This window comes from Octopus bimaculoides, chromosome 19 (assembly GCF_046866305.1).
Source record: "Octopus bimaculoides isolate indiv1 chromosome 19, ASM4686630v1, whole genome shotgun sequence".
In the NCBI taxonomy this organism is placed as follows: Eukaryota; Metazoa; Mollusca; class Cephalopoda; order Octopoda; family Octopodidae; genus Octopus; species Octopus bimaculoides.
This window is the reverse complement of record NC_142946.1, coordinates 48116465-48129034: the sequence shown is the minus strand read 5'-3', so window position 1 is coordinate 48129034 and position 12570 is coordinate 48116465. Positions and strand designations below refer to the sequence as shown.

Below are 12570 nucleotides of genomic sequence, written 5' to 3'. Positions count from 1 at the left end.
TGTTGTTGTCGTTATTGATCTTCTTGTTATTGATGTTCTTGTTGTTTTATAAAGTCACCTTTTTCTTTTTTCCTTTTCTTCTTTTAAACAAACCGTTTCCCAGTTTCCCGCTAGCTTGGCTAAAATTTGTGGTCTTTCCATTTTTGAATTCGTTTTTCAAGTATTTTGATCAGAAACTAACATAGTCTTATTTTGGAAGAGTCATTATGGTAAATGAACCAAATAAAAAAGATAGAAAGATCAATAAATCCTAAAAACTCACTTTTCTTCTTTTCTCAAACAAGTTTTTTGTCACAGTCTCTCTACAACCTCTTCAATGTGTACTGGGCAAATCAGCAACACCATACAGCCTATGTTATTCGGAAGTTTTAATTAGAAAAAAATAACTAAGAGCTGAAATGTTTTAACTGTTTCTGCAAAGTCATCAATATGTTTTTAATTATTCACTCCAGACAATTAATTACAGCATAAATCTAATGGTGTGTATGTGTGTGAGAGAGAGAGAGAGAGAAAGATAGAGTGTGTGTGTGTGTGAGAGAGAGAGAAAGTGTGAGTGTGTGTGCATGCGTGAGTGTGTGTGTGTGCATGTATGTGTGTATGAGAAAGAGTGTGTGTGAGAGAGAGACAGAGTGTGTGTGTGTGAGAGAGAAAGAGTGTGTGTGTGAAAGGGCAAGTGTGTGTGTGTGAAAGGGCAAGTGTGTGTGTGAAACAAAATAAAAAGAGAGAGAATGTGTGTGTGTGTGTGTAGAAATAATTACTTCCCATTTACAATGAATCTTCTGTAATCTAATTTCAATTATTTTCATTTACATAAATACAAAAGTCAAAACGCCATCAATATTTCTGCTGTTCAAGGCGGCAAACTGGCAGAAACGTTAGCATGCCAAGCGAAATGCTTGGCGGTATTTCGTCTGCTGTGACGTTCTGAGTTCAAATTCTGTCGAGGTCGACTTTGCCTTTCATCCTTTCGGGGTCGATAAATTAAGTACCAGTTACGCACTGGTATCAATGTAATCGACTTAATCCCTTTGTTTGTCCCCTCTATGTTTAGCCCCTTGTGGACAATAAAGAAATAAGAAACGTTAGCACGCCAGGCGAAATGCTTAACGGTATTTCATCTATCTTTATGTTCTGAGTTCAAATTCTACCGAGGTCGACTTTGCCTTTCATCCTTTTGGGGTCGATTAAATAAGTACCAGTTATGCACTGGTGTCAATGTAACCGACTTAATCCCTTTATCTATCCTTGTTTGTCCCCTCTAGGTTTAGCAATAAAGAAATAAATATTCTAGCTCCTCATTGACACAAAAAAAACTTCCCATATCTAATCACCTGACCAAGTCCCTATAACAGTCTTGATGTAGATTCCTCCTCACCCCTTACTTCAAATCTCTTGGCACTGCTAGAGTTAAAAAAAAACCCCGCTAACTTACAGAGACATAAACAAACCAACATCTATATATATTTACATAAATATGTATATATGGTGGTTGTATACACAGAATAGTTGGTGGAGGTTCGTATGTGTATATATACATATATATATATATTTATATATATATATACACACACACACACAATATATATATATCCATACATATATATATGTGTATTCATATATGGGAGAATATACAAATAATAACAACAGACGAGGACAGGTGGTGTAAATAACAAAAGTATATATTAGTATGACGCTCGGGAATACGGAAAGTCTTTGACGTTTCGAGCTACGCTCTTCAACAGAAAGAATACGGAGACAAGGAGAAAAACACGGAGAAAAAAAATTGAATAGTGTTCAGTCATCGGTATTTGGTGAAGCAAATATTTGCTGATCCCTTAATTATATTTATATATATATATATATGTGTGTGTGTGTGTGTGTGTGTGTGTGTGTGTGTGTGTGTGTGTGTGTGTGTGTGAATATATACATACATGCATATATATATATATATATATATATATATATATATATTTAATGTTATATTTATATTACAACTTAATGAATTTACATAAGTAATGATGACAACTAATAAATAAGACTGCTTTTTCTTTCTTTTTCTTTCTGATGAAATATTATTGTGAGAAGGTCACAGCTTCAAAATAGGAGAACAAATATATTCAAGTGTTGTTGATAAGATTTTAGATCTAAAAACTTTCACTTTGGTAGGTTATTAATCTATTATAATGATTCATTAAGAGAACACAATGAGGTCATAACTCCAAAGTCTTCTTAAAACAAATCACATGACTTTATTATTTATTTATAGAAAAAACCTTCAAGTCCCTGCCCACACTGTTCTACACACACATACACACACTCATTCACTCACACCTGCACATATATATATACATGCGTATACTTACATAGATACACACATAATCATACACAAATGTGAGTGTGTATGTGCGTGTGTCCGTGCATATATAAGAACCATTTTCAAACAAGTGATTAAATCAGTTTGGCAAGCGGCAAGAGTATTTGGTGTTAAATCAGAAAATCATGAATCCTTATAGTAAGTAAAAATTCATTTTTAAAAAAAACCTCTTATCTCTTTTACTTGTTTCAGTCATTTGACTGCAGCCATGCTGGGGCACCGCCTTTAGTCAAGCAAATCGACCCCGGGACTTATTCTTTGGAAGCCTAGTACTTTTTCTATCGGTCTCTTTTTGCCGAACTGCTAAGTTACAGGGACGTAAACACACCAGCATCGGTTGTCAAGCGATGGTGGGGGGGGGGGGGAAACACAGACACACAAACATATACACACACATACATATATATGTATATAATAATATTAGGGACAAAATCCAAAATTACAGGTAAAAAGCTCAATTAAAATCAATTTATAAAAAATTAAAATTAAATTGAGCTTTATAGATAAAGTATATATAAAATATATAGTTTTAGGGAAAATAACCAATTTTCAAGAACTCATCGATGAAAATCCACTATCACATATAGAAAAATTAATAATTAAAAGCACAATAAATGAGTATAATATAAAGTAAAGTAAATATCATAAGATAAATATAATATAATAAAAAGATATATATATATATATTATATTTATCTTATGATATTTACTTTACTTTATATTATACTCATTTATTGTGCTTTTAATTATTAATTTTTCTATATGTGATAGTGGATTTTCATCGATGAGTTCTTGAAAATTGGTTATTTTCCCTAAAACTATATATTTTATATATATGTATATACATATATACGACGGGTTTCTTTCAGTTTCTGTCTACCAAATCCACTCACAAGGCTTTGGTCAGCCCGAGGCTATAGTAGAAGACACTTGCCCAAGGTGCCACGCAGTGGGACTGAACCCAGAACCATGTGGTTGAAAAACAAGCTTCTTATTTCTTTATTGCCCACGAGTGGCTAAACAGAGGGGACAAACAAGGACAGACAAACGGATTAAGTCGATTACATCGATCCCAGTGCGTAACTGGTACTTATTTAATCGACCCCGAAAGGATGAAAGGCTAAGTCGACATCGGCAGAATTTGAACTCGGAACTCAGAACGCAGGCGAAATACCGCTAAGCATTTCGCCCGGCGTGCTAACGTTTTTGCCAGCTCGCCACCACAAGCTTCTTACCACACAGCCACTCCTGCACCTTTGAGTACCCCAGATGTAAAATAAGAGAGAGATTAGTAAGAAAGACGATGGAGAATATATGTTGAGACATACACTCAGGGGACATTGGAGATAGAGAAGTATTGGTCACTTTTACCAAACTTTCTCATCATTATTCTAAGAAACAAATTCTGATTTTATGCTATTGTTCATTATTTCTATGAAAACTAAGGCAAGCTAGCAGAATCATTAGCATGTCGGACAAAATGCTTGGCGGGATTTATTCCAACTATACATTCTGAGTTCAAATTCCGCTAAGGATGACTTAGTCCTTCGTCCTTTCAGGGTCGATGAAATAAGTACCAGTCGAGCCCTGGGTTCAATGTAATTGATGAAATGCTCCCCTAAAATTTCAGGTATTGTTGTCTATAACAGAAATGGTTATTTCTATGAAAGCGTCAAATAATATTTTTTCTAAAATGTTTGTTATAAAATCATTAGAAATGTAGGAGATTTTAGTTAAAGGTCTGGAATCTTCAGGGTAGTAGACCTGTGGATCACATCTCACCGTTTGAATAACTAACTTTATGTCATCGGTACGTTAGATCTATGGGTTCAGACTTCAACATTTGATTCTCTATCTTCATGCCATATTTCTGTATAAGCAGGACTGACTGAAGTTTCACCTTTCAGCCTTTAAGGGCTGATAAAATTAGTCCTAGCTGAGTGTGGTAAGAAGTTTGCATCAGAACCTCAAGGTTCTGCTTTCAATCTCACTACATGGTACCTTGTTAATGCATTTGTTTGCATGTAATGTGTTGAAAAACAAAAGTAGCCATTAGTTAGCTTAATATACATGCGTGTGTGTGTGTGGGTGTGTGTGTATGTGTTTAATTGACTCCTCGACTTGACATTGTACAAATGTAAGCGAATGTCACCATCAAATAAGCAGTGTCCTTCACTCCCAATCTTCTATAAAAAAAAACATATCTGGTCATGGAGAAACATTGCCTCACTTGGAAACAGGTGAAGGGCAGTTTGCTATTGAGAAGCCACCCCAACAAATTCCTATCCAACCCATGCAAGCATGGGAAAGTGGATGTTAAGAGTATGATAAACATTAGACACAATTCCTTGTGGTGCATGTAGATGTACATACAGTCATTCATGCATACATCACTGGAACTTTAAAAATCTGTAAGACTTCCCAAAAATTTATCATTTAAGTATATCTGAGTATGTCTAGATATGCAACTACATGCATGAGAATACACACATAAAACTAAACATACAAATCTGCACACATGCATACATTCATACATACAAAAATACCCTGTTATTGATGTTGAAATTCCAATGAAGGAGCCTTGGGTTTAGGTTAGAAACCAGATCTTTCTCTATTGGCAAGAAATCTTGAAATAAAACTGAACAATGACATACATACATACAAACAACACATACAAACAATGCATGTATACATACATACTTTGTCTGTAAAGTCACTGAGATATAGTTATCTTAGACTGTGAGGGCACATGTACTGCTGGGAGTTCTTTATCGTTTGGAAATGTGTTTGCAGAGACATAGTCGGAGCAATTTACTATCAGTTCTTAGCAGCGACAGAATGGAAGATAAAAAGTATGTTGTAGATAAATGCCATATTATTTGATAGTCATTCTGATATGGGATGGAAGAATTGGGTGCAGAGAGTGATCGTCTGTCAGTCAGTCTGTGTGTCTAGTTGTCTGTTTGTCAGCTTGCCAGCCTACCTACCTTCTTGCCTGCCTCTCTCTCTCTCTCTCTCTCTCTCTCCATATATATATATTCTTTTCTACTCTAGGCACAAGGCTCGAAATTTTTTCAGGGGGAGGGGGCTAGTTGATTAAATCGACCTCAGTACGCAACTGGTACTTAATTTATCAACCCCGAAACGATGAGTGGTAAAGAAAAATGTATATATGCTATGTATGCATTGACTGTATGTTTGTGTTTGTGTGTGTAAAGCATATTTTCCACCAAACCTACATTTATAGCTGTGTACATATATACACACATACACACAAGCACAGGCACACATGCATTAATACATACATACATAGATATGTGTGTGTGTATATGTATATATATATATATATATATATATGCATGTGTGTACCTATGTATGTATGTATTTATGTGTACTTCTACAGATACCAAAAGTAATTGTGTCTAGCTTTCAGTAAGGTCACAATTCAATCAGTTTAGTTGCACCAACAAAAGACAAAAGATAAACCATTGAAACTCGAAGAAAGCAAAGTCTGAAGTCTGTCTTCATAGAATACAAAAATGTATAAATACAGCAGATAAACCTGTTTACTGATAAATACGTTGACTGATAAACATGTTTACAAATCCATACATCTTTCAATTACTTCATCTATTGATGTAATTATGAAATCAGTTAAAAGATAAGAGATAAAGAGATCAATCAATAAGGTGATCTGCCCTGATAACCTGATAGAGGAAATTCTGAGTATTGACCTAAACATCTTACAGAACTGATTCAACATAGAATAATAAGGTTTTCTATCAAGGAATTCTACAAATCACCCAAACTAGATTGAAATCTAGATTCCTGATGAGAATTACTTGGGTAGGGGTGGGAGATGAAAAGTAGAAGAAATTGTTGTGGAATAGTTGCAGAATGGTTCTAATAATAATTGGTGAGATGTTAAAAACACCTTTGGTGGTGCAATTAAGATAATGTTAAGATAACGAGATCACATAAAAGAATATTATTTTCTGTGATAATTTGTTATAGCAGCTATTTTTGTAATGATTCATAGTGTTGTTATGTTTGAGTCAAGAAATGATGCATGGGCATATTAACTGTGCCCTAATTTCAACAGCACATATTCAGGGAAAAAAGGCTCTGGTGCATTGAAGTCTATAATATAGGTCCAACATTGCATATAGGACCCAGCATGATTTTTTCAAAACTTCATTTCTTTTTAAAGAAAAGTGTCTTATGTACCGTCAAATACAGTTTATGACTTTGTTACAACACTTAATCAGTTTGACTCAACCAAAATATGAAGTTAAATGAAACATCAAACACTGAAACCAACATTATCAGCTCAATTCCTTATAATGTTTCTAATGACATCAAAAATAGAGTATTCTTACTTTTGGAACAACATTAATAAATAGTTATTTCACTCATATTGAATATACTTGCCTCCTAATGTATTTCATTTTATTTTTCTTCTTCCATTATAGATCCATATGGAAATCCAGGTAAGTACAATTATTCTCAACTCATATTAGATAACCCCATCAAGGATTATTTAAATCAGAGAGAGAGAGAGAGAGAGAGAGAGAGAAAGAGAGAGAGAGAGAGAGAGAGAGAGAGAAAGAGAGAGAGAGAGAGAGAGAAAGAGAGAGAGAGAGAGAGAAAGAGAGAGAGAGAAAGAGAGAGAGAGGGGATCCGTTCTAGTACTTTTCTGATAATTCTAAATGATGACGGGCAAAATTGACTTCACTATGATTTACTGCCACTAAATGCGATGCAAAAAAACCAAACTATTAAATGATACATCAATAACATGCAATTTTTGCTTTGCTTTTTTGTTTAGGAGGCCCTCCACCATCCGGAGCCTACCCTTACAATGGACCATATTACCCACCCCAACCATACCCACCACCAGCTCAGAGACCACCACCAACCATTGTTATAGAAGTAAGTGTATTTGACAAAGTTTTACTTCAGACATTTCTTGCGAGTTTTAACATGTAACAGGAATTAGGATAGAGATAACTTTATATACATATGTATATATACTATATATATATATATATATATTAGTATTAATGAAATAGATGGAAAAAAGAAATTTTATACTCTTACCTCAACTGCCACTATGAAGTTCCTGCAATCTAAGGATAATAACAGGTAATCGAAACTGTGCTGGTGCTTTACTCATAATCCACTTGTACATTTTGTATAATTTCTCCATTATATATATATATATGATGAGGGGGTGCTGAAAAGCCCCTGGCTTTAAGGATATCATGGAAAGCCTGATTGGAGGCCCAACTTTCTCAGTTTTTTTTACAGGGTTTATAACAACTGAAGGACCACTGCAATACACGTGTGAATCTAGGAGGGGATGATGTTGAATAATTAACTGATACTCCTTCACTTTCCTTTACCCGAAGGCAGGAATTTTTCAGCAACCCCTTGTATAAATATATATGTATATATTCTCTTATTTTTTGATTTGTTTCAATCATTTGCTTGCAGCCATGCTGGAGTAGCGCCTTTTAGTCGACCGAATCGACCCCAGGACTTAGTCTTTGTAAGCCTAGTACTTATTCTATCGGTCTCTGTTGCTGAACCACTAGGTTACGGGGACGTAAGCACACCAACATTGGTTGTCAAGTGATGGTGGGGGGACAAACACATATATAAATATATATGTATACATACATGACGGGCTTCTTTCAGTTTCTGTCTACCTAATCCTTGGTTGGCCCAAGGCTTTAGTAGAAGACATATGTACATTTAAATGCTAAACGGTCCAATTTAGCAAGTTTGGCGGCCATGAGTTTGGTGTTATATGATCATAAAGATTGTCTGACATCCATTTTTGGGTTCTGTGGGTTTTGTGAGAAGGTGCTGGTCATGTTGAAACATGTTATGGCTTAACAACCATTTCCAGTGCCTCAATGTATCCAGTAGTGTTAATTCGGTCCCTGTGGAAAGGTGTCAGGTGGCATAACATGATCTCCATTCTCAAAACCATCACAGTTGCAGGAAACTTCATGTGCATCAGAAGTAAAAGACGCAACCATTAATAGGAGATCAATATGTCTAGTGGTGATATCAATCGATAGATTTAGAACCAATATCATCCGTTAGAACAAAAAGATTCAAAATTTACATTTCTTGATGTTAACATTGTTTTCTTTTTTTAATAATTTCAGGAACATCATGAGGGTGTTGGTGGCGCCATCAAACATGCAGTACATGACATGGTGTTTGGTCATGACCATCACCATGGAGGCCACCACGGACATCATGTTCACTATGATCATCATGGTCACCATGGTCACCATGGTCATCACGACCATCATCATCACGATTACCATCACCATGACCACTGCTAAAACACTTCTTCAGTGTAACATTGAAGACAACAAAATTAAACCAATAATTGTTTCCCATATAACTTTGTTATAATGACTTTATAATAACCTTATAACAACATTATAATGTTATTATGATAGCATTATAATAACATTATCAGAAAATTATTTTTACAAGAAATGAAGGATAACGCTTCTAAAAGTTATGCTGTATTCTTCATGGCTGCTGAAAACTTCTGTCAGACATTTGTAAACCATTCTAAAATGCTCATAACAAGTTACCAGAGATGGCCACATAAAGATTGTCATATGTTTATAATAAACCAGGAAGGCACCATTTTCTTGAGTTCTTGAAAATTCAAAGTATAAAACATGCAAGCTAACAACCAATTGTTCAATAATACTTATTAAAATATTTCCAATCAATAAAATAAACATTCAAAATTCTTTTTGGATCATTAACTGGAATATTCAATATTGGTAACAAATTACTTTACATATATTTCTCATAAACCGATAAAGAAATCTCTAAAAGATCTTGTAAGAAATTACAGCCAAATCTTTTTAAAAAACTCCCTCCACTATCAATTTAACTTCTTGGCATTCAGATACATTCTGTCATACAGAACACTTATTTATTAACCTTGTTTTGATCATGCACTATCGTGGAGCTTTGCTGTCTTAATGTTCTGAGTTCAAATTCAGCCAGGGTTGACTATGTCATTCATTCTTTGAGGGTCGATGAAACAAATACTAGTTGTGCACTGGGGTGCAATGTAATCAACTAACCCCTTCCACAAAATTTCAGACCGTTACATTCTGAATTCAAATTCCATCGAGGTCGACCTTTGTCTTTCATCCCTTTCAAGGTCGATAGATTAAGTACCAGTCAAACACTAGGGCTGATATGATCAGCTAGCCCCCCCCCTCCTCCTCCCATCAAATTTCAAGCCTTGTGCTTATATAACAAAGGATTATTATACTCTCACATAAGGCAGTAAGCAGGCGAAATCATTATCATGTCAGCAAAATGCTTAGCAGCATTTCTTCTGGTTCTCTATATTCCAAGTTCAAATTCCATTGAGGACAACTTTGGCTTTCAGGGTCAATAAAATAAGTACCAATTGAACACTGGGATTAATGTAATTGTTTCCCCTTGTCCCTCAATATTGCTGGTCTTGTGCCAAAATTAATAAATATATTCTTTTCTACTCTTTGCACAAGGCCCAAAATTTTTGGGGAGGGGGAGGGGCAGTCGACTAGATTAACCCCGGTACACAACTGGTACTTAATTTATCGACCCTGAAAGGATGAACGGCAAAGTTGACCTCAGCGGAATTTGAACTCAGAACATAAAGACAGATGAAATACCGCTAAGCATTTCGCCCGGCATGCTAACGTTTCTGCCAGCCTGCTGCCTTTTGGAAATATATATCCTTTTCTACTCTAGATACAAGGCCTGAAGTTTTGGGGGAGGGGGGGGGGGCAGTCGATTAGATTGACTCCAGTATACAATTGGTACTTAATTTATCGACCGCAAAAGAATGAAGGGCAAAGTCAACCTCGGCGGAATTTGAACTCAGAACATATGCTAATGTTTCTGCCAACTCACCACCTAGAAAATATAGTATTATACACTAATATACATTATTTACAATGGACGGATAGGTCCACCCTGATATATTTCAGACTCATGTCTTCTATCTTGGCTGTCTTAGTCATTGTATCCTCCGCCATTTTTCAAGAATTATCAATATTATATAGTAATATTAAGACAGCAAACTGGTAGAACCATTAACACGCCAGGTAAAAAGCGTATTAGTATTTCTTCACATTTCAAGTTCAAATTTTGCCATGGTCAACTTTGCCTTCCATCCTTTCAGTATCGATAAAATAGTACCAGTAAAATACTAGGGATCAATGTAATAGACTTACTCCATCCCATGAAATTGCTGGCCTTGTGCCAGAATTTGAAATCAATATCATATAGCAATATATTCATCCTGGTTGTTATAGTCACAATGTCTCAGCCATTGTGCCCTAAGGCAGAAACATCAGCCACAACGTTCTGAGTTCAATTTTGCCTTTCATCCTTTTGGGATCGATAAATCAAATACTAGCGAAACATTGGGAGCGGGGTAGGTGGGTGTAATTGACTAGTCCCAGCCCAGAAAATTTCAGGCACCCGTCCCTGTCTCTAGTAGAAAGGATTATCACATATTGATATATTCAGACTAATCTTGGCTTGTTATAGCCATTCTACCTTTAGGTCTTCATCTGGTCACTGACATATTTAGTAAGTTTCTTGGAATTTTGAACTGATTTCTTTATTCAAGTCACAGACGAAGATGGTTCTTATTCCATGCCTAGAATATTCTTGTACACATGATGCTGTTTGCATCTTCTACTTGAACCAGAATATATAGATATACAGAGTATGCGTATATACCAATATACACTCTGGTATATTTGCATATACTTAGTGCATATATTTACTCACAGTGAGTATTTAGACTATATATATATATATATATATATATATATCTCATCATTTGACGTCCGCTTTCCATGCTAGCATGGGTTGGACGATTTCACTGAGGACTGGTGAACCGGATGGCTGCACCAGGCTCCAATCTGATCTGGCAGAGTTTCTACAGCTGGATGCCCTTCCTAACGCCAACCACTCCGAGAGTGTAGTGGGTGCTTTTACGTGCCACTGGCACGAGGGCCAATCACACGGTACTGGCAACGGCCATGCTCAAAATGGTGTTTTTTATGTGCCACATGCACAGGAGACAGTCCAGTGGCACTGGCAACAACCAGGAAAGTTCTCAAACCACTTGTTTGGATGCTTTTAGGATCAGCACCTTAATGTTGAGGTGACAGTTTTGTGGGAACTTCATCTACTTCAAGCTCTGAATTTTGAAAGGGTTAAACTGGGTTTTTTTTTAATCCTTCCTTGAGATGTTAATGCAAGATAAAGCAAAAATTTTGCTAAAATATCCAAAGACTTTGTACCAAACCTATAAAGGTGAAGGCTTGGCTGTGTGATAAGAAGCTTGTTTCTCAACCACATGGTTTCAGGTTCAGTCCCACTGCACAGTGCCTTACGTAGATGTCTTCAACTACAGTTTCAGGTCAACAGAAGCTTTGTGAGTGGATTTGGCAGTGATTCAGTAAAAGAGACTGAGAGAATAAGTACCACAATTGAGGAAAAAAAAAAAAAAATACTGGGACTGATTTGTTTGACTAAACCCCTCAAGCTTGATCTTGAAGATGGCCCCAGTCCAATAAATGAAACAAAAGATAAAAGATATACCTTTATCCAAATACAGGATAATCATTACGATTATATGTCAATCAAGCACATAATATCTCTAGACTGGATATAATGGTTTCTTTATTGAATATTCAAGATACAGCAATCTGACTGGACTTTAAAATAAACCGGAAGTTATGAAGCCAGGATGTCACAAGGGGCCATTTTAACAATCTTCTTTAAACAATGTCTTCCATCTAAATATTTAAACTGTGTGCTCAAGACCTCACTTAAAATATCATGCATATATGTATACATACATGTATATATTTATGCATATGCATATGTGTGTATACACACACACACACGTGCTTGTGCGTGTACATACACACACACAAGATAAGTGAATTAACTGTATAAAATCATAATCGTGAGAAAGTACCTCATTTCTTTTCAAAATGGTTCTACTGCAAAGTTTTTCTTATTCGTTAACTAATTAGTAGCAAAGTGTTGCATTAATGAATTTAGAAATTGTTTCATTCTAACTGAATTCTTCAAATCAAATCCTTTGAGTATCATCTCGGAACGACTATTAC

General features: G+C 35.6%; 1 protein-coding gene across 1 annotated transcript; it reads left to right on the top strand.

Annotated features, from left to right (window-relative positions):
- Nucleotides 1-2450: 2450 nt before the first annotated feature.
- Nucleotides 2451-9162, top strand: LOC106868366 (uncharacterized). Its single transcript, XM_014913585.3, has 4 exons — nucleotides 2451-2512; nucleotides 6847-6864; nucleotides 7203-7306; nucleotides 8554-9162. Exons 1-4 carry the CDS (start codon nucleotides 2500-2502, stop codon nucleotides 8734-8736), a joined length of 318 nt encoding a protein of 105 aa, XP_014769071.1. The 5' UTR covers nucleotides 2451-2499; the 3' UTR covers nucleotides 8737-9162.
- Nucleotides 9163-12570: the final 3408 nt, after the last annotated feature.

Excerpts from the sequence above, each read along its gene's own strand:
- LOC106868366 (XM_014913585.3), top strand. Across the intron at positions 7,307-8,553 it reads CACCAACCATTGTTATAGAA|GAACATCATGAGGGTGTTGG; the intron begins GTAAGTGTATTT and ends TAATAATTTCAG.